We start from the raw sequence: 26,954 nt of genomic DNA on the forward strand, positions 1-26,954 counted from the left end.
ACTTTAAAAGTAGTCAAGAACATTTGTGTAGGAACACTTTATATCGAGGCAGACGGGAATCGTTGGTTCAGCATTAGCAGCACTTTACTGTTGTAATATATTACTGTGAGCAGCACTGTTAATCCCTTATCCAGATGGGATTCAGGCACTGCAGGTTGTGTATTAGAGGAACACAGGATCCAATACTCTTGGCGCGTTGTTTCTTTTTAGTAAAGACATTCTTCCAGCTCATCTTTCAATACACATTCCTTGGGCACAGTAAGTGCAGAGCAGAATCTGCAGGCTGGAATACCTTGAACATGCTAATAGGAGTAAAGTTTTAAGGAAGAGTTTGGAGTGTGACAGAAGTATGGGAATGCAGAAGCTATAAAATAAGGAAGTAAAACATGGCATAACAAATGCGCTCAGGGCAGAGAGAAGGAAAGAGAAGGATGTTGCATTTTCATAAACTTGCCCAAAATATTCTGTAGGCTTGCAAACGTCATTCATTTGGTCTACTTCGAAATATTGAGGGTTTTTTTCTTCTTAATATGAACTGTTGATTTTGAAATGGAGTTACAGAGCTCTGAAGTAGATTTATCTTTCAGTTACAAATAGCAAATAAAATCATTTGCATGGTAAACTCGTATAAACAAAAAGAGAGGTAGTCTAAGTTATAGGCTTAAGTATATGAGCCTGAAATTCCGGAGGCTTTCTTTAACCAGCTACTAGGCTGGATGTTTATTATTGTTTTCCTATCTGTTTTGTCATGGAATGTGCATGATGGGAATTACTTAACACATTGTGTTGGGTTTCACATTACATTACATTGATCAGTACTAGTTTGCTCTGTAGAAACCTTCAGAGAAAAATAAACAAATTTGATGAAAGATTGATGGGACAGCACCTAAAATTCGTTGCTGATAAAAACGTGATGTGAAGTATGTTTGGTTTTTTAAAAAGATGACTAGAGAGACTTAACCAGATTGTAATCTGTGAAGCTGAGCTACACCTACTCCTTCATAAGCCTGTTCTTTGGTACAGAAAACACATGCAACTGAAATTTATTTGTGTAGGGACAGTGTGAGGCTTCTGCTGTAAACCACATAAAAAGGTGTAAGCAGCACTAGGAAGCTGGTGATTTTTTTTAAACAGGACTTGTTAGTGAGGCAGATGAGGCAGAAGTGTGTTCATACATCAACTACCTTGATTATTTGTAGCTTCTGGGGGATCTCTTGAGTCTGTGCTTTCACTTTTGTGATATTAAGATCCTTTTAATCATAAGGATTAAAATGCTTATTGAGTGATGTGTTAGGGAGGATTCTGCATCTTGTAGCTATGTTTAATTAGGAAAAGATAACTAATTGAGGGGTGGAGATTACAGAGTGGAAAATGTGTACTGATCAATCTCTGCTTACACATTTTAGTTACTCAGACAGGGAAAGCAGAGACAAAGCCATCTGCTAATCTAGTCCTACATTTCTGTTTGTCCACCTCTGTGCCACAAGTTGCGACATTTGGAGAATTTCTTTTTCTTTTGCTATCCAAGTAAATTAAAAGGTTTTCATAGCATTCTGTCAGAGTGCATCTGTGCTTATGTTCTAAAGCTTTGAAACACATTTCACAGGATCTTAGACATTGCCTGAGAGGTCACTGAAGCCAAGAGAAATAACGAAAAATTAAATTCTTCATTCTGCTTGGTGGAAAGAGTGTCTAGATGGGGTTTACCAACCAAAAGAAGAAAACGATGGTCTGAAAGGATGTAAACTACAATCATTAGGGAATGACAGAAGTCCACAAACAAATGTAAATTAATGTGGACAAGATCTAAAACTAGCGTGTTTGATTGTTTTTAATTAGTTCATAGAAAGGACAATGGTGAAGGATAATAGATAGGTCTAAAAGGCATCTTAGATGCCAGTATTAAGTTACAGAGAAAAGAAATAAAAGGTGAAATTGGAACTGTAGTGAAAAATATTAAGGAAAATCAGAAAGCCCAAGGTACAGAATAAGATGCAACTAACAGAAAAGAGCAAGCCTGTCGTTTTCTCTGTGAAAGTCCACTCAGTCAGACCACTTGTGTCTTTTTAATATAATCAGCCTGAACCATAAGGACCTACAATGAGGATATTTCAAAATATAGAAAAGGAGAGAGCCTGACACACTAGAAATGTGAAACTAGACTTAAATAGGAAGAGTCAGGCTTTGCTGTTGTGGTAACTGATGCATGCCCATGGTACAAAAAAGCATTTCTAGAATATTATAACATGAAAAATTGAAAAGCTTATGAGAATTTAATGGCTTCATTTTTCTAATGCACGCTAGTCATGAAACTTGCAAGTAATGTTCTCCTGCACCTTGGGGGATATAATGTAATGCAGCAAAAAATTCTTGGTAATGCCACTTGGAGCTAAGCTTTCATTTGTGCAACAAATGTGATCTGTGGCAACAATCCCTTGGGAATGAGCTGCAGCAACATCACCTTAATGAAATATGAACTGAATGCCACTGTGGTCCCATCAACTTGTCAAAAACATAACCTCCACCTTACCACGTTATCATTCAGCAATATGTGACTCAGCTTTAGTAATGCTAATTTGGATTTATTTGTGGTTCCAGTACCTGAGAAACTTCTGGGGGAATGAAAGGGCAGAGGCACAACAAAACAAGCAATTTGGAGACTTTTTTGCACAGAGAAAAGCATTGGTAATTTCATAGTCTTGCAGTTGTTCTTACCTAATAAAGGATCCAAGATGCTTCTCCCTAGAAACCTCTGTCTATATTTCTGGGATTACTTCTGAGACCAAATTGTGATAGACTAGATCTGGTGTCCTAGGTAAGGTCTGCTGTAACTATTGATATTCTTTTATATCTCACAAATATAAGAGGTCCTTTTCTCTCTCATAATGATCCTGAAATCAAGTGCCTTGCCTGTGTGTAGCAAGAAGTTATCTTTCTTATGGGCAGTTCACAGAAGCTTTTTGAGAAATAAGCACAGGTAAACTGCAGAACTTTCTCCATGAATTTTAAACAAAAATGCTCCTTCATGATAGGTAGCCAATAGTCTTAATTCAGGTATATCCTTCCTTATGCTCCACTTTCCTTCCTAAAGAAAAAAAAAAAGGTTTTATAGGTTAAAAAAGGGAAACTGTAATACAAAATCCAGAAAACCTGACAAGTATACAGTCCTGAATAATTCCAAGTTCAGGTTAAAATAAAAGAATAGATTATAAAAATAATCTATAAAATATGAAGTATAGAAATGCTCAGGTAAAGCAGTCTGTACTCTTAGCTGGGTAATAGCAACACCAGGAAAAATAAATTGAGGCAATCAGACTGTCCTTACCAAAGGTATTTATCTCAATAAGACAGCCTAGCCATCAATAACAAACTGCTTCATCTAATCAGTGACCACATAAATGCAGCAGTTCTGGCTGTAGCCAATGCAACTCCACAAATTCATTATTTTGAGTGTGCTGAAAATAAGTGTCACACTTCATTACAGCTCCAGGTGCCCCATTTATTTTCTTGCTTTTCAGAATGAGATAATGCCATAGTTTCTAGACAGCCATTAAGAGGGAGAAATGTTACAGGCTGTACATTATTTCTTGTCATAGGAATAGCTTTACTGATAGGTTGGTAAACAGAAGTGAAATATCAAATGGGTTCTGCTTTGGTTCAAAGCACCTTGCTAAGTAGTGGGATCAGCTGCAGGACTGGCAGCCAGCATGATTATTCAGAGTACAAGTACCCCCCAATCCAACAAACTTCACAAATAGCTCCACTGAAAACCTTGGTGTTGAGCTGGATACTCAGAAGTTGATGCATTTGCTTTAGGGGGTGGTTTCACAAAATTTAGTCCAAGTGACTTGTAAAATGTTATATTAGGAAGCTTGTAGCAGAGCTGAATGCAAAAAATTGGGCTTGAAGTCCATATCTGCTATTTCAGACAGCATTCTCATACTTCTAAGCATAAAGACCATATTTTAACTCTACAATGAAATACAGGAAAATGAATTTATTAGGAACTGAATTTCCCTCACCGACAAGACATTGGACCGAGGCAGATTTTTTTGGAGTGCAGGTTAATATTGTAAACTCAGCTTGAGCATCCTTGATACAGTAATTTCTTTCAATATGTTGCAGTCACTTTTTAAATGACTGCTGGCTGATATTTAAGGTTAAAGGACTGCTTAGAGCTGTTGTACTCTATATATTTTCAGATTTAAAAAGAAGTGTACTGTGACAAATGTTTCCTTTTGATCCCAAGACACTTAAACAAAAGTTCTAATTGCAGTCCATACAGAAACCTGTGAGGACCTGAATAGCTGCAGGGTTGTAGCAGAGGCTGGTACTGCTGTCATACTGTCAGACACAATGGGCTCCCTCTCACTGATACACTCAAGGATTTGACGTGAAAGTCACAAAGACAAGGGATTAAAAAGTGTGTAGGTCTTTGGCCTTTGGGAAGGATTTCTGGTCTTTCTCAGTGTGGAATACCTGCAGCATTTTAGAATCCTGGAAGCACTAAGTGGAAGTGTTTGTTGGAGATTATCTAATCTGTCCTTCCATTTGAAGCAGGGTTATTGCCAACACCAGCTCAGCAGTGGCTCTCTTTAGCCAAGTTGTAAAAATCTCCAAGGACAGAGATGCCTATCTGAGCAGCTGTTCTGGTGCTGCATCACCTTTCTAGTAAAAAGGAGGTTTTATAACACCCAGTTTGAAGTCTAAGAGCTGCAATTTGTGGCTGTTGCCCCTCATTATATCTCTTGGCAAGACTGAGAGTAAGTTGTGTTCTGTTGCCTTTGTAACTGCCCTTCAGATAGCTGCAGGCAGCTATTAGGCTGCTCCTTGGCCACCAAGAGTTTCTTCCACCATAAAACTAATTTTAATTATAAATAAAATCTAATTTAAATCTCTTACTCCTTCAACATACAGGTTCATGTGCAACTCTGAAATGGGGAGTAGTGTTACTATTAACTGGAGTTAATTCATATGTTGTCTGGTGATGTTCACCATACCAGTGATACAGGTGCAAATATGAAGCACCTTATTATTGTCTATCCTGATTACCTGCAGGTTAGAAGGTTTCACCTAAAAACTCCCTTCACAGGAGTTCACAGCTTGTGAGTTGGAGCAGCAATAAGTTCAGGCTAGGTGAAGACTGTGGGAAGGTTGTGAATTTTCTGTGGGTTATTTACTTTGTACAAGCTTCTGGTATGGGCAAGCCCTGGGAATTCAGAAAGCACTGCAAATCCTACGCTCTGGTATTTTAAAAGCAGGGAAATAGTGTATAAATATATAGTAGCAGTATCTATGTCCTCATAGCAGAAGGGAAGATATCTGCAGTATCAGAAGAGAGGTCTCAGGATAATCCCAAAATCCTAAAGACAGTTTAAAGGCCGATTTTTACACTGGGGTTCATCCTTCTGTGTCTTTCATGTTACTTAATCCCTCATGCTTGTGCAAAGCAAATAAAAGAACTATTACAGGGATCTATTAATTTCCAGTTTTGTGTCCCCTCCCTTAAAACGGTGGCTTTTCCACTTTTCATCTTCCATAGCTTATCTGCAAAATGAAGTTACTTCTATTTAACCATAGCCTGAGAATTCATTTATGCTTTCTCAAGCAGTTTTCTCACAGAGAGATGAGTATCTTTGTCTTGTCACTTTACTGTACAGAAGGGGGAACTGACACTGAAGGAATTCTGCAGCTGTGATAATTATCCACTATTTTCTCACTTGTGAAATGCAAAGTATGAGTGGCACCTGATCAGACTAGGATCTGTACCACAAGCCTAATTTTAGCTCAACCAGCAATAATAGTGTGAAAACGTGTGCATCTTTGTATATCTATAATGTATATGCATGTATGTGTAGAAAATGTTGTGTAAGAGAAAGCCAAATGGTCTTGGTTCTGTAAAGCAAAACCTGCCTCTATGACGTTGTAAATGTCAGATCTTTGCAGTATCAACCACCACCCAAACATTGTGTTGACTGGATTAAAAAAAAAATGTTAGTATTCAGTTTTCATCTAGGCTCTTAAATCCAGAGGATAAATTTTTGAGAGCAGGGGAGCACCCAGCAGCTCTTCTTCCTGCCTTTGGCAAACCCAGCCTCTTTGCTGTGGTCACTAAGAGGAATCTTTGAAAATCCTGTTTATTTTGTGGCTGTTCAGCAATTTTAAGCATCTGTCTTTGAACAGATAAGGGGACAGAGATAACTGGGCTGTCTGACCTCACTGTATTCTGTTTATTCGCGATATTTACTGTACTGCAGCGCTCTTCATTACTCTGAAGTCTAAAGGCAAAGCATTGGTGTATGTGATGTTGTAGTGATTTTCAGACATTCTTTGTGAAGGCTTCTCAAGGCTGAAGATCTACCAAAACTGCATGCACTGTGCTTTTCCTGCAGCTTCGTGATATCCACTTGCCCCACTCCCGGCCAGCTGAGCTCCCCCTCGTGCGCCTCTTTGGGACAGTGCTGTCTTTTCCCGTGTTGCTCATCTTCTTTCCTGGCGTGCTCTGCCTCCGTAATTACATCTCAGTCGTTTATTTGCGACATCCCAGTTGGATGGCACGGAACTGGAGAAAGTGCTAGCTAGTGAAAAAGGAGGAGGATTAGAGGAGCTCACTTAGCAAGGCACTAAGTGGATGGTGTTACCATGAATCCCTTCACACAATGAACTGATTAGTTTAAACGCCCTCGATTGCACGAGGCACTTCATTTCCAGCCATTCTTTTGTCTCGCCTTCATTCAGTTGCACAATACTTTCTTCATGCCGCCTGCACGGTGCTTAACTTGCAATCATGCCTTTCTTATTGTTACTAATTACAATAAATATCTTGGAAAATAGCAAAATGTTGATGTTAATTCTCAACTTCTGTTGTTTTGGCTGAATGATATTGTCCTGCCGAGCTTCATTTCCTAATGAACCATGGTATCTTTATGGAGCTGTTTCATGGGATCCAACGTTTAAATTTTGTCTCTGGTGCCTACAAATGGGGCTTTAGTAGTAAAACACATTTGAAAGGTTCTTTCTACCAACCAGAAGAATGGATCATTGCACTCACCTGGCCTGTAGCATTGCTTCAGAAGTGACTAAAGTAATGCAGTTGGTGAAGGTGAAAAATTGTGAAAGAAGAGTGGGGACCCAAGGCTGTGGTGGAGCTGTGATGTAGCTGTCCCTGCAGCTTCTGCATGTGCTACGTGTCACAGGTAGAAATGGAAGCTTGCTGTTTGGCCAACGCTAGCATTTGGCTGGGACACTGAACTGGAGTTCTGGGGTTATGGAGGAATTTCCTACCTTTTTGTGGGTTCCTATGCAAAGTTAGAAAAGATTCTTTAGTCTGTGCGCCTTGTGCAACTGTGTAATGAGAGTGATTCTTTTGTACATGTTTATCTGTTTATTCTATTTATGCTTCATTTCTGTATCTAGAAACGTCCTATTAATTGTGAATGCAGTGCTTACAGCCCTGAGGCAGTACTGAATTAGGTCTTGGATGACTACAAAATATATCAAAGCAGGAAATTAGAATTCATCCAGTCAGTTCTTTCAGTCAGCTTGATAACTCAAAGAAACAGGTGCACTCCATGTAAGGCATGTTCCTTGTGTTACAGATCAGTGGTCAGGCTTTTTTTTTCCTTTCCTTTAAAAAGATATCTGATGTATCTCTCTGAAAAAACCTCTTAACTGTTGCTTTCTGTAGTTTGAAAGAGTAGTAATAGGAAATGTGTACCTTGTCAATGATGGTGTATTTCCTAACATACTATTTCTTTTGAGGTCACTGTGGTGTAATAAATAAAGCCTGATAGAACAGCAGCATTCCTGCCTGGCTGTGGAGGACTACAGCTAAATGCTGATTACAGCAGCTTTCAGAGATGGGACCTTTTCATCTAGGCCTACCTGATGGCTGTCGTTGTCTTTTGAAAAGGTTCAGACTATGTAGAATATTCTACTATAATGCCGTCTTTAAGGTCATATATGGGGCAGTATTAAAACAATACTATTAAAACAATACTATTAAAACAATATTAGAACATTGCTTTTCTTTGCTGTGTGTTGTGGCATGTGAGACTGGGTTTTAAAAGGAGCGTCTTTTAAATCTGTAGTAATGATGATTCTGCATATGGAATGAGTGAAAATTGTTTAGTTCTCTGGAAGTGCTCAGACTGCTAATACTGAGCTTCAGTTCAGACCTGAGTATTCGCTAATGATGAATTAGGCTAACAGTTGGCAGCTAATGCTGTTCACAGAATCAGGAATGTTTTGTGGTCAGCTATGGCTCTCCTGGTGACACATCTGTGGCTATAAAAACAAAGGTAGTGAGCCAGGTTGAGAATTCACCTGCATCTGAATAGTAAAGTTATTAATGCTCCAGTACATGAGACTCTGAAGCACTTTGAGGCTTGCTGTCGATCGTGAATCTTGACACATGAACAGCAATGCACTGGCACCAGCTCACAGACCTGTGTTACTGGAGTGAGTGAAAATCTGGGAGTTCTCTTGTCAAAAAATGGAATCTTAGTCCTTAGGCATAGGAGCAAAGTTGAATTTTAGCATAGTTCTTTTTATAGTGTTTGCTTCTTCCAGGTATATAAATGCAGCCATATTCTGCAAATAAATTCATTTTTAAGAACTTTTTTGGTGCTCAAAGAATTTTTTGTAATTCCATGATGAATTTTCCACTTCTGTGGTTTTGGAGAAATGGCTGCTTCCTTCATGTCTCATAAGTGATCACTGGGTTTATACTGGTAGTGAGTATTATGGGAGAAAGAAAATCTCCCTAGCAGGCTAGAGTCAAGACACTGCGCTATTATAAAGTCTGCTATAATCTGCCCTAGGCAAAAAGCAAATTGGTGCATCTGTTCCACTGCCAGAATGATCTATAGAATGTTGAATATCTAGACATTGTTTAGATCTGTCCTGTTCAGGCCTGTTAATTTATGAATCTCTGTTCTTAATTACAGTAGTACTTGGGCAGCATTGGGCAAGAACATGGAGTGAGGCAAATAGAAAGCAGCAAGTGTAAAATACAGCAGATTCACAAATGTCTACAATTAATATTTTTAACAAATGCATCACTGTTTCTTTGTGTTGCTGCCTGCTGTTTTCCCTCCTTTTTCTCTGCATGCTCAATATTTTTCTCCCATCTGTCCCTTGCTCCTTGGCTGTAATGATGGGACAGATGTACTGCCTCCTAAGTCTTCATCTTAGGGCTTGTATTAAAACAACCTCATTGCTCCGTTCCTCCTTCGCATTCTGTGTGTGTTCATGTTTCTTTATCATCTCCCCTTCCTGCGTTCTCTCTGTGCTGTGTATGGATATATATATATATATATTAAGACTAATGTGCTCTCTCTCATGGTCTAAGTAGAACTGCTACATACATAAGGTATGAAATATTGATTGTTATATATACATGTACATATATGTATATACTTATATATAAATATGTATGCAGGTATGTGTATATATGTACATATATATGTATGTGTACATCTAAAAATATGTGTTGGTTGCCTTGTACTTTTCACTGTAGAAGATTCTTTATATGGTTTCTGTGATGTGAAATAACACATTCTTCATTGTAACTGGCCCTTCAAACTCTGTAAGAAAAGCTTTTAAGCAAAAAACCTCTACATATTCTTCATGAGATTCTCTTAGAATCAGCTGTGCTTTGAACTGTTAAAAACTGCCATTTCTGTTGGATGTTTTCCTCAGGACATATTTTGGGTATGTTAAATAATGACTAGAGAGAAAAAGTAGCAAGAATAGCATCTGCTATACTTGGAGGGTCTGAGAACACAGAGCTCAGTCCATCCACCGCAGGTCACCGCCTTCCTCTCCTGATGTGCAGGCTGCAGTGTGAAAAGGTCATGGTGCAGACCTGCTGGAGGAGGGAGGAAGCAAATGTTATTGTTAATGGTTTACTGTTTTCTTTTAGCAGAAGCAGCCCTGGAAGTTTGTACCAAAATTCCCCCTAGAACAGATGATCTCACAGTTAATACAATCATCCCCCTCACCCCTGCTGCCCCCGCTTTGAGTTAGGAAATACCAGTGCATTCCCTGTGTGTGTAACTCAATTCTTGTCACCTCTTGCAAATTATCTATGTTGTAGTCTTTGGATTTTAATATCCTGAGCAACAAACTGTTTTTTCCCTAAAACACAATTTTGTCTTCAGTGCGTAGGTTAGACTGAGACTAAGAATTGATTTGTCTGTGCTGCTGACACATGCCCAGTACATGGAGCAGGCTGACCACTCCTGAATTCATCCACATTGCTAGAGATTGGAAAAACCCGCTTGCTGCTCAGATTCAGAGCTCTCACAAAACATGATAATGGATTTAATGTAAGTGAAAAGTGCAGCAGGGTAGTAAGGAGCTATTTGTTCTTCAAGCCCTTATTGGATGGAGCAACAAGTGCTGGCCTTGGAATTTCAGCAAGATTCAGATTAGGCTTTTAGCAAAACTCTCCAAAGGCAAAGACAGTAAAGGGCTGAGAGAATCTGTGTGCAGAGACCATACATTTTTTGAATTCTTTGGCAGATTAGATAAATGTCTGTCAAAGACCAAGTATTGATCCATATCTCGAATATTGCTCTTTCCAGTGCAACAAATCAAAGCTTCCTGCGTAGGAAAGCTCAGATGAGGGTAAGTGATGTTGAAGTAAGCTGGCTTGAAACCAGCCCTGCTTGTGCCTACTACATCCAGACAGGTTGGAGGAAAGACTGGGTTTATACTAAGGCACAGTGCAAGAACTTCATCCCCAGTACAGTTCCAGAGCTTTGTCTAAGCCTGTGTCTGCCAACATGCTCACCTGCAAGTGCTGTGATGGCAGGAGGGTTATGCTTGGACCTGTGCTTGATAGTCTTTTTCTACATTTTAGAGTTACTCTGGCTGCTGTGGACCTGTGTTTTCCAAAGTTTGATTGTTTGGTTGCGAACATATAATATTTTTTCAATATGTGTTGCCACATAGCTGGCAAGGTTTGATATTCTGCAGTATTTGCACAGTATTTTCCTTCCCAGACATTTGTACTAATTTCAGATCATGCTGCTGAGTCCAGTGGATGTAACTAAAGCAGAAGGTTTTTCTTAACAGCAATAAAAGATGTAAAGTGACCATAGTCCCAGTCGTGAGGTGTGCTTTTAAAACAATGAGCAACCTTGTGTAGTTTAACCCTCACTTTTTTATTTTGAAATTTATTTGTGGTTGTTTTGCCTTTTTTGTTACCAATAGTGAGGCAGATACTTTCTGTAAGAATCTATTTATCATATTTCATAAGATGGAGAGGGTAAAATGAGTCAGTAAATGTGAAGGACAATTTTGTGTCTCCAAGTCTTACCCTGATATTACTTTTAAACCAGCTTTACTTTGAGTTTCTAGGTGCAGTTGTAAATTAACCAGTGATTCCCACAACCCCACAATGTAGCTGTATGAAAAAAGCCAAATTCCAGGCCAGGTCTGCAGTCCTTCCATGGGAGTCTGCCTTCTTTTGAGGATGCTCTGGAGACACCACAATGTGTGTGTATGAATTGGAAGGCTGGAAGACTGACTGTGGAAGCAGAAACATATTCATTTTGTTCTGTATTTGCTAGCATACTTTAGTACTCAGGCACTTAACTGAAAAATAATAGCAGGTAAACCAAAATTTGGGCAGAAAGAGCTGAAAGATATTTTCTGTTTTAACATAAAATCATACTGTAGGCAGAAGTACAGGGGAAAAGAAACAAAACCACAATTTTGTCAACTGTTGTTTGAATATTTTTCTCTAAGCCCAGCTCTGAGAGTGCACTATGTGGTTACATAAGAACTTGTGGCTTCTTGAAAATCTATGTATCTGAAGGCTGAAAATCCAGAAAGAAAATAGAAAGAATGGCAAATGTTGATTTTATAATGTGGGATTATTTTTAGCTTTGTTCTCATTACATTTTAGGGAACCTGCCCCATTTTATTTTGTGTCCTTGAATAAACTGAGCATTTTGAAGATATTATAAAAGTGAATGTGCTTAAAAGCAATGGATTTTGAACTAGAAAATGTTGGTTGTAAGTCAGAAGATGCATTACTGGCAAAGTGTATTGTATATTGCTGTACAGTTCAGCAGTGCAGGAACTTTATTTCAGCAAGGACTGTGCATATCTAGGACATAAAGAAAGGCATACTTAAAATACTGTTGTGAGGAGGAGAGGCCAAAGGTACTCTTTCATGTCTTAAAGGAGGCTGGGGCCCCTCTTAGCAGGCAAATTCACAGGTTAATTAGGAGTGCAGGGTTTAGGCCATTCATTACAGGTTTCAAAATTATTTCGTTTCTCCACCTGTCATGTACACAACTGCTTGGTTAGATACTTAGCATGGTAAGTGCATGCATTCTTCCCTGTGACAGCCTGTGAAGTTGTGCTATACATTGTGGGCAGGACGATTCCCAGACCTTTACCGCTGGCAGCAGCTCCTTTGTGGGTTGAACTCAAAGGGGTGACCTAAACTGAGACCATGAGCTGGGGAGAGCCTTGTTCAAGAACTGAAAGGGTCTGCTAAGGCTGCGGGACTTCCCACCCCACTTCTCTGATGGATTCTCTCTCTCAGGCAGGAATGGCATCTCCTGAAAATCCCGAGCAGTTGATCATTGCCCTGGAACCCGAGGCTGCCTCTATCTACTGCCGAAAGCTCCGCCTGCACCAGATGATAGAGCTGAGTAGTAGGGCACCTGTCAACGGCTACAGCCCGAGTGACACTATTGGGACTGGATTTACACAGGGTACTTCTCTTCATTCACTTCCTGGATCCTTACGCATAAGTTTGCTTTGGGCATGAGGGCTGTTTTCTTACTGTTTCTTGTTGTCCTTGTTCTCTTGAAATGTTTCAGGCTATCGGTTTGCTTTTATAAACTGGGTTGCTGTTTGTTGTAGATAGACTAGTTTAGACATTGATCCAGCAGATGTCACAGAATGGTTTCGGTTGGAAAGGACCTTAAAGATTGTCCAGTGCCATCCCCCTGCCATGGTCAGGGACACCTTCCACCAGCCCAGGTTGCTCAGAGCCCCATCCAGCCTGGCCTTGAACACTTCCAGGGATGAGGCATCCACAGCTTCTCTGGGCAACCTGTGCCAAGGCCTCACCACCCTCACAGGAAAGAATTTCTTCCTTTAATTTTAGCATGCAGGTGGCTTCCTTGCCTTGCCTTTTTTGGATCTTGTGGGAGTCTTTTAGTATTTTCACAGCAGTATTTTTCTGCCTTAATTTAAGTCAGTACTTCATGTTGGATCATTTTTTTAATTTCATGTGTTGGAAACAATTACGTGTTTGATTAGCTGCATTATTGAAGCAGTGTTAAATAACTGGATCTGCAATGAAACTATTAGTCTGAGGTGTTTCAGAGTTTTGGCAGATGCTTTTTGATGTCATCTTTATGAAATACCATTAATTACTTTAAACACTCAGTGGAACACATGGCATTGGAATATAGCAATGAATTTATCTGCTCGTAGAAGACCAACTAAATAGGGCACTTCTGGTTTATTGACTTGGGATCTGTTGCTAGTGTCAGTGTTTGAGGACTGACTTACAGTGAGGGACAGGGCTTAGACCACAGTGCAAGTCACTTGCCAAAAGATCCTTCATCACCAGAGTTTTTTGAGCTTGGTATCCTGCTGAAATTGGAGGGAAGTAGGAGAGAAAAAAAAAATCAACAGCACTAAGAGTTGATTGCTGCATAGTGCACATATTTGCCATGGCTGTGCACTGTGACAATTGCCCTGATATTAATGGTAGTGGGACAGTCTATTCCAGAATGAATTTTTCAGAAGAATCTGTATTTTATCACATTTGCTATGTCAAAACAGTAGAGACAAATGGAAGATTAGGCTAGTAAAGCTATTCTGCACTTACCAGAGCATTTTTTTTTCAGTTAGCAGAGTCACTACATCATTCTCTCAAATCCATGCCTCTCCTTGCCAGCTCTTGTCAGATGTGTTCAGTGTTTGGAGGCCCACGCAGAGTACAGGACACAATCTGTTCCAGGATACAGTCCCTTCAGGGGCCCCTCAGCTTCTGTCCCTCTCATTCATGCCCTGAACCATTCGAGTTCCATGTGATTCTGCATGAACTCACTGTCAGACAACACAGGGATTTGCCTCTGGGAAAATAATAAAAGAAAATAATTTCTCTGGATAAGGTTTTGAAGCTGGGCATAATCTGTCAGATCATGGATTTCTGCTAACCCTTGGATGGGATTACCACTCTCCTTCTTGACTTTGTATGGTAAGAGCTATTGGAGATGAGAAAGGTTTCATGTCAAAATTAATGAAAACAAAGTTTGGAATGAATTAATTTGGGGTTAGAATTAAAATTTCATAAAAGCATGGCAGGCACCCAAGACAAGCTGAGAACAGATTAAGGAGAAAAAACCCTTAAATATAAACAGAGAGAAGCACTGCAAGGACCATATTATTGCCGTGAAGTCAAAACAAAAATTTTACTGTTCATAGTAGCCAGGATAAGCTTAGTTCAGTTTTAGTTAAAGACTGGCTCTTGTGTTCACTTCTAGCCCACAGGATTGATGAAAGGACTGCCATTGAATTTTGGGGACTCTGTGTCAGGCCTTTCCTTGGACCTAGTGCTCGTTCTGTCCTGGAGTGCTCGTCGTGTGAGCTCCCACTGTGCTGCAGAGTCAGTGCAGTGAGGCTGGTGTGGCTTGTCTGCATCGGGGGGCTTTATGGGGAGGGTACAGAGCAGGTGGAACTGCTGGTCTGTGTTCTGGTGGTAGGCACTAGAGAAACAGGAAGCAAAATGCATTCTGTGATTTGCATGCTGATATTTTCAGAAGGAATTTTCACATGCCTTTCCTCTGTAGTGTTTTATAAAATGCCTTTGAAGGTGAGTGAAGGATACACAGGTAATGTGGGGTTTTTTGATCATTCAGTTGTAGAGGTTGATTTAGAAGCATAAGGCAAAGATTCTCGCTATTCTGCTTTCACTTAACAGACTGTTCTGCATCTTTTAAATGTCTAAGTAGCAGTTAAGTCTTGTAAGTTAACTGATTGTTATAACAGTATGGCTAGATACACTTAATTTTTAATTAATGTATATTTTAAATATTATGAGGGTTAGACCTCCTGATCACTGTGTCCTTAAGAAGTTACTAATTTGAACAGCAGTGCTTTGGCTGCTAGTTTTGAGACAGACTGACATCCTGAAAGGCAGTGGACTGGGGCTACTGCTGACAGAGGCTGTGATGAGCCAGTCCCCCCTACCCCACTGCCAGCCCATGCTTTGCAATCCGGAATATATTAAAAAGCCCCAAGTCAGACCTGTTTATAGCTTTCTTATTAGGTTATTAGTATGTATTATTTGTTTATATTGTTTATATTAGTTAATTAGTATATATTAAAATATATATAATATATATGTTAATATCAAGGAAGATTAGTGTGGCTGAAAAGCGTTTTTTCTTCTTCATAGGAGTGATATTCTAATGTTCCTGATTCCAATGCAGTAATTTTTGTTCATCTGTTTTGTTAAGAAGTGATACATACAGGCCTGTCAGCCTGCTTGCATAACCCTGCAACTTACAATACCCACTTCTTCATGCTTTCTTATCCTCAGTAATTTATTCTCTGTCAATCCCTAGCTAAGGAACACGTGCGTCATAAACGACAGAGTCGTACCTTTATGGTGGAAAATGTCATAGGAGAGATCTGGTCTGAACTGGAAGAAGGTAGTGTCCTTTCTTGAATAAGCTTTGCTGTCACTGGTTTTATATTGCAGGCAAATATTGTGTTTCCCACAAATGTGCTGAGCACTGCATTGTTCTCACCGTGATTATAAATAGGAAAAGAAAAAACCACAGGTTTATGTGCTGCTCTTAGTTAGTAACACTGAACTGCAATTCCATATGCTCTAGCAAAATATGGTTTATTAAGGAGATGGTAGAAAGCCATCCAGGTTTTAAAATGCATGCAGAATATTTTCCTCAGAATAGGCCTTTTAAATATGCCCTAGTATTAATTTGGAAGCCCACTAGAATGTACACAGCAGCACGAGCGGTGCCACTAATCTGCTTTACAGCTGCGCTAAATCAATAGCTTTTGACATCTGACTTTTATATTTGTTATCAGTCATTGCATTATATTTACTAGTAATGATCAAGTCTTCAACACAGACATTCTGGCTTTCTGTAGGTCATTGTCTCTCATGGTGCTAGTGCCCCTGAGAAGCTGTCATTGCAGTGTGCTGGGTGGTAAGACTAATGTCAGTACCATTGCCCTCTCCCTTCGGCAAACTAGGGGACCGTTACATCGTCGTGGACAGTGGAGGAGGCACAGTGGATATGACTGTCCATCAGATCAGACTCCCTGAAGGACACCTTAAGGAGCTGTACAAAGCAACAGGTACTGTCACTTCCGTTGCTTGCTTTATGTCATTATATTGTATATTATATATTTATGTAATATTTTGATTTGTCAGTGAAGGAAATGTGTGCCTTTATTACATTTTCCTAACAGTTCTTCCTTAAATAAGACCAGCATTCAAAATTAATATAACCCAGCTGCTGGTCATCAGACATGGATGAATCACTTAATGCATCTGATGCTTTTGAATGGCAAATCTCACACTGGTATCTGTAAGATTACCTCAGGAAACAACCTAGTAAAAGCAAATGGGAGAATGTACACATTTAGGAGTGTCTACTCTTAAATACAAGTCCAACCTACACCTCCTCATGTGTGGATAAGAAGGCAGAGTTTGCTTCTAATAAAAATGTTTCTGATTTATAGTGCTAGTTTTACTTTGGCTATGATGATAGAGGAGTAGAAGTGAGGCAAAGGTAAGAGCATGTTGTGTATTAGACCAGCTGTTACATTTAGGAAAGACACCTCTTTCTGTAGACCTTCTCCCTTGACAGTCTTGCTCTAGTGTTGCTCTGATGTTTATGTGGTCAACTGGAAATGTAATAAGCAGTTCAGAATATTAAAGCTGTGCTTTGTTTGTGGTATAGGTGGGCCTTATGGTTCTCTAGGAGTGGACTATGAATTTGAAAAGCTCCTGTGTAAAATATTTGGAGAAGATTTTATTGAGCAATTTAAAATCAAGCGTCCTGCAGCCTGGGTGGATCTGATGATAGCATTTGAGTCCCGTAAACGGGCAGCAGCTCCAGACAGGACCAACCCACTAAACATCACTCTGCCCTTCTCCTTCATTGACTATTACAAGAAGTTTCGAGGCCACAGTGTAGAACATGCCTTGAGGAAAAGCAAGTAAGTAGGCAATTGAAACTAAATGGATGCAGACAAATAATTCAAATATCCTAATTACATGTAGACTGAAAGATAATAGTGTAAAAATGTAATAAGGATAAGAAAATGGGATTGCCTCCATTGCAGTTTCCAGAATGAGAAGTTCTGATCAATCTCTTGCAAAAGCTTTTCTGTACAAGACTTGCAGTTGTCAGGTATTGCTTTGTATGACTTTTATTAGGCCACCACTGCATCACTTTCTTGACTCTGACTGTGTATTGTGAGTCCCTTTCATGTTAATTAGGAGCATCAGATCAAAGACAGAATTTGTTGCCTAAAAGTTAGTTACGTAGAACCTTAATTTTTATCAACCTGGAACAAATCCAAGACCGTGAGATGTGTAAACATGTTCATGGCTTGAGGACAATTACTAGCAGGATCAGATCACTGGTGAAAGCATGTACTACTGCATAAAGCTCTGCAAGGGGAAAGCATTCTTCTTTTGAAGTGATGGCAGGTTTTTGCCTCTTCTGGTATTTTACCAATTAGATAATTTGCTGGATAAGTAGGGAGACATAATCCCCTCCAGAGATTTTAATTCATGATTTTCAGTATCAAGAAGTCACCCTAAATGACAAGATCGTGGGCTGCTATAGAAAAGGAAGTGAGAAGAAGGTAGAAATGGGCATTTTGCATCTTTTGAAATTATGTACTACAGGAGACCTGGGGATAATGACATAAAAGAGAATGAACAAGAGAGCCTGTGAATCTAGGGCAGAATGCTTGGGACCTGAGAGGGAAAGATTTGATGTTTAGTACCTGTACCTTAGTATTTGTGGGTTGCTTCCAACTCAGCATATTCTCTGATTCTGTGAATGTAGTATGCAGGCAGGAACTCCTGCATCTCTTTCAAAAGTTATTGGTAAATGTACTGTAAGCCTAAATGACTTGAAATCCAGCTAAGAGTCACTTTCTAAATGAGCCTGAGGTTCTGAAATCATTAAAATTTCCCCCTCACAAGACCATTTCCTTTTTATTAATAGTTCTTATGGTGAATCTTAGAGGCAATGCTAAAAATTTCCTTCAAATGAAATGAAATTAGTTGGATAACAGGATAGAAGGAGTATAAAGGCTGAAATATAGTGTGCATTAGTGAAAGGGAGATTACTGAGCTGTATAGATGTGTATCAGTGATGGAATAACCTAATGCCTGTATTCACTTAATAAATGTTGTGCTTCATTAAAAATTTTGTGCTCTCTTCTGCCTCCTGAGGCTTCCAGACTTGCTTGTTTTCCTTGTGTGTTTCCCGTGGCTTTGGCCCGCTACTGCTGTAATCTAAATGTTGCCCTTCTGGGCTGAATCAGTGCTGTTTCAAGTGAGCGAGCCCCGGGTTGACTGCCAGCTGTTTCAGGAAGCAGTTGAGCATTGCTAATGCTGCAAAAGGCAATCAGGCAAAGAAAACAACAATTAGACAAGGAAAAATAATAATTCTATTTTAAAATTTTACATTGCTGCGGTTGGTATGGGGCTAGGGTGAAGTGGGGCGCTTTCTTCCAAGCAAAATGGTCACAGATCCTGTAAACTCATTCATTCATGTATTTAGTATGTCTGATGATTGTTTTGCAACTCAGCTGTAATGTTTTAATGTTTTTTCCTAACTGTTCTTTTCCAGTGTGGACTTTGTGAAATGGTCTTCCCAGGGAATGCTGAGGATGAGCCCGGATGCAATGAATGCTCTTTTTAAACCTACAATTGACCAGATTGTTCAGCACCTCAGTACGTATCTGTGTGTAATTCCACTTATTGGCTGAGTTGAAATGGAGGTTTTTCTTCACTGTTTCAGGGCAGTAACTGTAATAAAGTCAAATAACCTTCCTAGTATGTACCAGTTGTGGGCAAGGAATTTAGTTCTGAAACTTGTAGTTGTCTACAAATTAGTTAGGAAAATAATAAAAGTGAGGGACATCTGAACACATACTCCTCCTGCTTAGTTCTAGTACTAGTTACTGAGTGTGATTCAGTCCTGTTACTGCCTAAGCTTCAATTATTCTGTACTTCCAGGGCTGCAAGCATTCACAAAATTAAAATGCACTGAGAAACCCAGATCCTGCTTTTCTTTTTCCTGTTTCAGGCAGCAGCTTAATAATGCCAGAGGTGTAACTAGCTTCTGATTTTTCCTGCTATTGAGACCTCTAGTTCATTTCTTCCCAGCTTTTGTTCATGACCCTCCAAATCACTGACATCTCTTAAATGCAAATAGTAAATGATGCATCATGGTAAAAGTACTTCCAGGTGTGGCTTAAGCAGCACCGTATTTATTTATCCAGTAATGGAAAGTGATGTGGGCTTTTTGGGAAAATGATTATTTAAGATCTTTGTGGTGGAAGATTGGATTTGTATCAAGTAGAGTATAATGTATGTACTGAGCAAAGTGTTTCTGTTCTACACATTAAAAAACACTAACTGAATCATATTTGGAATGGAATATCCAGTTTTGCTCACTATATGTGAGGGATTATTAGGTTAACTTCAGAGGTCAGAACTTACATATGAACAGGGAGGGAGAGGCGTAGAATTACAACAGTTGTGCCATGTAACTCAGTCTTGCTGCCTCAGTTATTTGAACTAAGGGTGAGCCTGCAGCTGAACTGTATGATATTCCTGAAAGTAGGGATTGTGGGTTTGAGCTAAGAAGGAACATCTGTAAAAATGTAAGGAGGTGTAACTTTACAGATGGTATTTCTTATGGTTAATATGTCAGGGTCAGAAATAATAAGTGAATTTAAAATGGGGTGACTTATCTGGAATGCAGTAATGGGTGTGGGAATCATTTGGGTTTGAGAATGTCTCACTGATATTTGAAGTGGCAAGATGGTGTCTGTTTCCCTATTACCCATAATGTGACTGGCAGGATTTTGTTGCAAGAAATGTATGTCTCCCTTTACTCATAGAAGCTAAATAAAAATTCTGTTTTAAAGGCCACTTCAGAAATATTGTATGCTTTGAGGTAAGTGAATTCATAGTGAAATAGAGTATAGTAGAGACTACAGAAGTGGGAGTAGTGAATGCTGAGAGTGGCAGTGTGGGCATAGATGTGGCACTTTCAGATCTTGTGCATGTGCATGAAACATTCGGTGCACTCAGACATTAGGATTTGCATTTGCATTGCCTTGTCACAGTGTATTTTTCCTTATTGAATGGGCTCTGTTTCTGTTTAGGTGAAGTGTTCGACAAGCCAGAAGTGACCAACGTCAAGTTTCTGTTCCTGGTGGGTGGCTTCGCCGAGTCCCCCTTGCTCCAACAAGCCGTGCAGAGCGCGTTTGGTTCGAGATGTCGAGTCATCATTCCTCAGGATGTGGGTCTCACCATCCTCAAGGGAGCTGTTCTCTTTGGCCTGGACCCTGCTGTCATCAAAGTGCGGCGTTCCCCGCTCACCTACGGCGTTGGTGTGCTCAACCGCTTCGTGGAAGGGAAGCACCCGCCGGAGAAGCTTCTGGTCAAAGATGGCACACGCTGGTGCACCGATGTCTTCGACAAATTTATCTCAGCCGACCAATCCGTAGCCCTTGGGGAAACTGTGACGCGCAGCTACACACCTGCCAAACCTTCCCAGCTAGTAATAGTGATCAATATCTATAGCTCAGAACAAGACAACGTTGGCTTCATCACCGAGGCTGGGGTGAAGAAGTGTGGCACCCTTCGCTTGGATCTCACGGGAACTGATGCTTCAGTGCCAAACCGGCGGGAGATCAAAACACTGATGCAGTTTGGGGACACTGAAATCAAAGCCATGGCCATTGATGTTGCAACCTCTAAAAGTGTCAAAGTTGGTATTGATTTCTTAAACTACTAATGGTCCTTTTCCCCACCACAGCCTGTTTGTGAGACTGATCTTCCAGTATTCCATTTTTTGACATTCATATATCATGTAATCAAGTTGAATTTCAGCAGGCTACATGAGAACAGCTAGTAGTGAGGTGGGGTAATGTAATGTCATGTTTGTGCCCTTTGATGATCAAAGGCTGGATTTTGAAAGACCCTTAAAAAGTTTTGGGAGCTAAAGTTCCAGAGGTAGTTAAAAGTTCCTAAATTACTCAAGCATGCTTAAAGATCTACCTTTATTAAGTACACATGGATTATTGTTGGGTCTCGAAGGTTAGTTAAAAATATATAAAAGTATAATCTCTTTGCCTTCTTCTTCTTCTTCCTCTTCCTCCTAAGAAAAAGTCAGTAACCCACATGGTTGTTGTAGGGGGTGTATTTGTGTGGGATATCTGTTTAAACAGCACCATCCTCTGGCAATGGGAACAAATTAGTAGTCTGTAGTATTCTTTTAACTTTACCCGGTGCTTTCGGAATTTAAAGTGCTGAAAATTAATGACTCAAAGAAATGGGAAAAGAAAATCCTCAGAAATCCCTAAAATTAGATTTAGGAAGCAAATATATATATCTAAGAGCCTAATATTGATTGCTCCAGTTTGAAAACAAGGCCTTTATTGCCAAAGCTCTCAGAACAAGCTGTTAGATTAATTAGCTAGCATTGCCCTCATTATACTTCGGAAGATTATTAAGAGCTAAGCTGTTTCCCATTTGGGTCTTTTAAACTTATTTTTATTAGTTTCCATCTGAAACCATGGCATCACATATTAGTTGAGGTTGAACAGGACATCATTGACTGTCTGATGCAACCTCTCAGCTCTGAGTAGTGTCAGCCAGAACAGGTTGCTTTCTTCAGTTCTGAATATCTCCAAAATGGAGATGCCTAAACTTCATTTGACAACTCTCACTGCAAAAAAGCTTTTTCTTCTGTTCAAAAGGAATATCTGGAGTTTGAATTTGTGCACATTGCCTCTTTCACTGGATACCTCTGATAAGTCTGACTGCATCTTCTTTACTGTCTGCTGTCAGGCATTTGTACACGTTCCTAACGTCCCCTGAGCCTTCTCGAGCCTAACAGCCCCAGCTCTTTCAGCCTCTCCTCACATGGAAGATACCCCAATCCCTTCATCATCTTCCTGGCTCTTTGCTGGTCTCAGTCCAGTGTGTCCACGTCTCTCTTGTACTGGGAAGCGCAGAACCAGATCTGGCTCTCCAGCTGTGTGGTCTCACCAGGGCTGAATAAGGGGGAATAATCACGTTCCTTGACCTGCTGCCAGTGCTGTTCCCAATACAGCCCAGGAGGCTGTTGGCATTCTTTGTTGCAAGGGCACATTGCTGGCTCACACTGAACCTTGTGTCTGCCAAGACCCCGAGGTCTTTTACTGCCGCCAAGCTGCTTCCGAGTCCACAGCGTGTCCTGGTGTAGGGGGTTATTCCTCCCCAGCTTCAGGACTTTTCACTTGCCTTCACTGAACTTCGAGGTTCCTGTCTGCAGATTTCTCCACTCTGTTGGAGTCCTACTGACCTGTCTGGTTTATCAAGCACTTCTCCAAGTGATTATTTTTTTATCTTATTAATTCCTATATTGAGATTTGGAAGTACAGGTAGATGATGGCTGTCCAGGAACATTTAAGTGACTTAAAAGAGAGAAAACCATTCAGATCACAAGTACCATAATATATTTTGTGTAGCAAACATTTAAATGGAGTAAAATATATTGCTGTGTTGAGTTGAATGGCCAATAAAGTGGAAGGCAGAAGCCAATATAATGCAACTACAAACAGCATTAAATAAAGCTACATGGCTTTACATGTCTGTGAGCACAGAACTCTGACACAGGGGAAATGCGGAGATGGTCATGGCAGCATCTTGTTTTCCAGATAACAACTTTCTGGAAACATTTTCTTAAGCATGTTCACCTGGAATATTTCTTTTGCAACTCAAATAGTTTCTATTTTGCAAAATGCTACAGGTGGAAAACTTCTGAAACCTACATTCTATATCTGCCATGAACTGACAACTACAGATTGAAATCCAAATCCCACTCCAAATGAGCAGACTGGTGCCACCCAGAATCACCCCAAAATACCGATGCTTTCAGAGCATTTATACAGAGCTGCCCAATTACCTGCTGGAATTCATTGCATTTTTGAAACTTTGAAACGTTATTATTAATCTAAACCTTCCTTTCTAATAAGTTGAGCATGAGTTAAATTCATTGCTGACACTTTTGGGAGATAAAAGCTTAATCAGTAATTTCACTAATTTATGTTCCAGTCCTGCACTTAAGCTTTCTGTGTTTATCCTGCAGTTTTGCCACAATAAAGAGCTGCAGAACTGATCCACTGCATTTTGTCATTGAGTTTTCTGTGTCTCCCGCAGAATTCCTTAGTTGAATGGGAAGTGTGTTCTGCATTTAGCTTTAAAATATATATATAAATAAAGGACTAAGGAGAATGCTAGTCATAGTATCCAGCTGGATACTTTCTATGATTACAAAGTGTGCTTGCTAGCAGTCGATTTCCTGCTGCCTGCTAAATGCTTTAAAAGCTAAATACTGGGATTTTTTTGTGTGTTGCTTTCCATGGTTTACAAACAAGAGAAACTTTAAGATGAGTTATAAACAATATAATTTTATGTATATACAATATTTAAATATTGTACAGACTCTTTCTTTCTACAGTGCTATTTTCTTGTATAAAAATGCTCTTTGCCTCTGTTGATTTCATTCAGCTGTTAATTTTAAATAACATAGTTTCTCAATCAGCTTCTGTAATTATAGGCTTTTAAAGATGATAAGATATGAAATGTAAAAAGGTGATCTTACAATAATAGGAAAGAAATGTTGGTGTGTCAGAGAATACAACATTCTTCCTGCAATACAAGTCATACCAGTTAAACACATTACACAGATGCACTAGTATGATGCTGGGGTTTTCATTTCTTCATTTCAGATGGTGACCATTCCTTCTCCAGCAGTTCATCATAATAATGGATGAATCCTCCTGTAAAACCAAGTTTAAAATTAGTTTGTATAATCTGGGTATACAGCTTCTTCACTAGGTTTTTGGGTTTTAATAAGGAACTCTAGTTTAAAAAAAAAAAAAACAACCAAAAAACAAAAACACTGCAAACAAGAAACTACCTTCCAAAGTCAGGCAACACTCATGTATTGTAGCTGCAGGTAAGACTCAGTCTCTCTTTACCATTTTCACCTACCAAAAGACAAAATTCTTAAAGAAAAACAGGCTTCGGTGTCTGTGCATGCAATGTTAAATTGGGTTGGTCCAGTTCTGCACAGATTTGTTTTCAGTGGCCTTAACACAGAATTTGGTCTGCTAAATGGCTGCCCTGCCCTCCTCTCCCCTATGAAAAGGAGGTGACCTGCAAGATTAGGTGGCCCATGGTTTTCGTGCTGTTTTCAGCTGTCTGCAGGGTGGTTCCTGCAGCTCTTCTGAAGCACAGTTCCCTGCACAGCAGTGATTCTCTGCCCTTTGTATTCACCTTTTGTAAGATCCCATTTGGATCCAAGCAGGGGCTTCTTGCTGAAGTTACTGCAGCTGTAAAATGTGGTTTGCATATTTTTGCACTTCCTCCTTCAGTCTGATGAGAGCACTATCAAGCTTATCTTTGCAGTGCACTGAACTACTGAACAAACTCCCAGCTATCCTTGTTGCCCTCTTTAAGAATGGAAAATTAGCTTGTCTTCCTAAGGAATTAGAATTTTAAGTAGAATGTTATGCTGTCGTCTGTAGACTATAATCCAGTTAAACAATTTCACATTGTAAGAGGCATGTGGATGCCCATTTTGATAAAGGATGGTAGGCTGTAAAATTAATGTGGAATTTACTAGGGAATGAGTAAATTTTAGAATCATAGTTCTGATACTTTTGCAGGAGGTTCCCTGTGCAGCATTTTTTTGGTAGGGGTTTCAGATGACATTGTGCAACTTAATGTTGAAAAGACAAGGCCTGCTACCCGTAGGGAAAGCAGGGGTCTTGGCAGAAGTTTTGCTCTGAGCAGCAACTTGCAAGTTTGGGTCCAAGTTACTGAACTCTAGGCTGAAGTTTTTAGCAGCTAATTGTGATGGAATGATTAATTGTGTTAGAATATGATAAATGTGCAGTGATGGTTAGGACAGTTTACATTGAATATACCAATACTTATATACAGGAGTTTTAATGCATTATTATGAGAAGGCTAGTTATATATTGCAGGCATTTAATTGCCAAGATAGGCTGCATATTTATGATATGAAGTGGCTTAAGCGGATGAATAGTATAAAAGTTGTTGGGCATAAGGTCACAGTACTCACCTGCTTGAAATAAGCTATATTATAAAACCAACCATTGTGGTCTTGTTCACCTCTGTGCAAGATAAATTCAGATTTCACTGATGTTTGGAGCTGTTCACAACTTGTCTGGACTGTATCTTGAGTGTTCTTGTGTCTTCAACCATGTCAAATAAAATACCTTAAAATTAATTTTTCTTTTTGGGTGTCACTGTTCTTATGAAAATGGCTATGACTTTGGGCAATACCATAAGCAAATCTGGTATTTTCTGTAGTAGTGCTCTCAGAGAGCCAGGAAATCAAATATAAAATTTGGTGTATCAAAGAGAATGGTAAGCTTTAGGTCTTGTATATTAAAAGCTGGTTTATTGTTAAAATTGTATTATCAGGCCAATAAGCAGGTATATTTGCATGAAAATGTACCTCTTTATAGATCTAGAAATGTTTAGTAAGGTCCAACTGGACTAAAAAAAACCTTGCATAACAATTTATGCAATATTACATTTTTCTGCTAACAGTTGTAGGCCACATCCCTCTAAAATTCTGCATTGTTGTCACCAGGTTTAGAGAGCATTCAGGGGCATGTGTGACCTTCGTGTACGATGCTGCTCAGATGCAGAGATGCAGAGAGTGAACTGAGATGTGTAGCAGCCACTACACCCCAACTTCCTCCTGTGTGCTGCAATGAAGATGTTTTACAGGTGCTTTATGACTATAATTATAAACACCATCCTAATAGGCGAGGTACTGTATTTAACTTGTAATGAACTTGATTTCATCTAAACATTCAATTAATGTTACCAGTACAATGGGAAATATAATTACAGTCTTCAGAGACACATTGAGAACCAAATTTTGCTTTCAGTGTTCTAGCACATCGCTGAAGCTTCCAGTGGAATTTCATGTATGTGCATTCAGAATTTGATCCTTTCATTGGACTTTTCTAAATCTCCAGGTTTTCTCATATGAGTGTGTTTATATTTAAAGTTACAGCCCCATCCTGATAGGAAGGATTATGTATAAATTGTTGGTTCTACAAAATCACATAAGCCCTTACTGAAATTTGCAGATGTTATATTCATGTGAATAGCAATAGAATAAAACAACTTATAAAATGTCTTAAGGACAATGAATGTAGAGTTCCTTTACTCAGTGCAAGAGCTGCTTTATTTTCAAGACATGCAGCCTGGGTAAATTGGTGAGAAATGCAGATGCTTTGTGCAGTTGGGATTCAGGCCTGTTATTTGCCAATTTCATTAGGTACTGATATTGGAATGCTTGTACTTAATTTCTTTTTTAAGAATAAATTCTGTTTTATTAGTTCTCATTCATGCCTTGTTGTGTTCTAACACAGAGAAACATTTTTGTGGTGGAACCGATACAGTCACAATAAGTTATTGTGCTTTTTTCCTTCAAATTAGAGACCTGAATGTGGATATTCAAACAAAGCAAGAAGTTTCACTATAGCCTGTGCAGTTCCACAGATGCAAAGATCAATTTCTTGCAGCAAAAACTCTTGTGCCAATCCTTATGCCATATATTAAGTCAGTTGACTGCAAACACTTTTCT

At 39.4% G+C, this 26,954-nt stretch overlaps 1 protein-coding gene across 2 annotated transcripts in view; it reads left to right on the plus strand.

Annotated features, from left to right (window-relative positions):
* HSPA12A (heat shock protein family A (Hsp70) member 12A) overlaps positions 1 to 25,577 on the plus strand; it is a 42,406-nt gene extending 16,829 nt beyond the window's left edge. The window contains exons 7-13 of one of the 2 annotated variants that reach the window (XM_018078503.1): positions 12,566 to 12,737; positions 15,609 to 15,695; positions 16,264 to 16,368; positions 16,977 to 17,235; positions 18,888 to 18,991; positions 20,434 to 21,041; positions 24,049 to 25,577. In XM_018078503.1, the coding sequence (XP_017933992.1) occupies positions 12,566 to 12,737; positions 15,609 to 15,695; positions 16,264 to 16,368; positions 16,977 to 17,235; positions 18,888 to 18,991; positions 20,434 to 21,041; positions 24,049 to 24,093 (1,380 nt within the window). In that variant the 3' untranslated portion in view covers positions 24,094 to 25,577. Of the gene's footprint in view, positions 1 to 12,565; positions 12,738 to 15,608; positions 15,696 to 16,263; positions 16,369 to 16,976; positions 17,236 to 18,887; positions 18,992 to 20,433 lie in introns of both variants that reach the window. The other variant, XM_008922419.2, reaches the window with a different exon arrangement.
* Positions 25,578 to 26,954: the final 1,377 nt, after the last annotated feature.

This window comes from Manacus vitellinus, unplaced genomic scaffold, assembly GCF_001715985.3.
Source record: "Manacus vitellinus isolate BGI_N305 unplaced genomic scaffold, ASM171598v3 scaffold_40_pilon, whole genome shotgun sequence".
Classification (NCBI taxonomy): domain Eukaryota; kingdom Metazoa; phylum Chordata; class Aves; order Passeriformes; family Pipridae; genus Manacus; species Manacus vitellinus.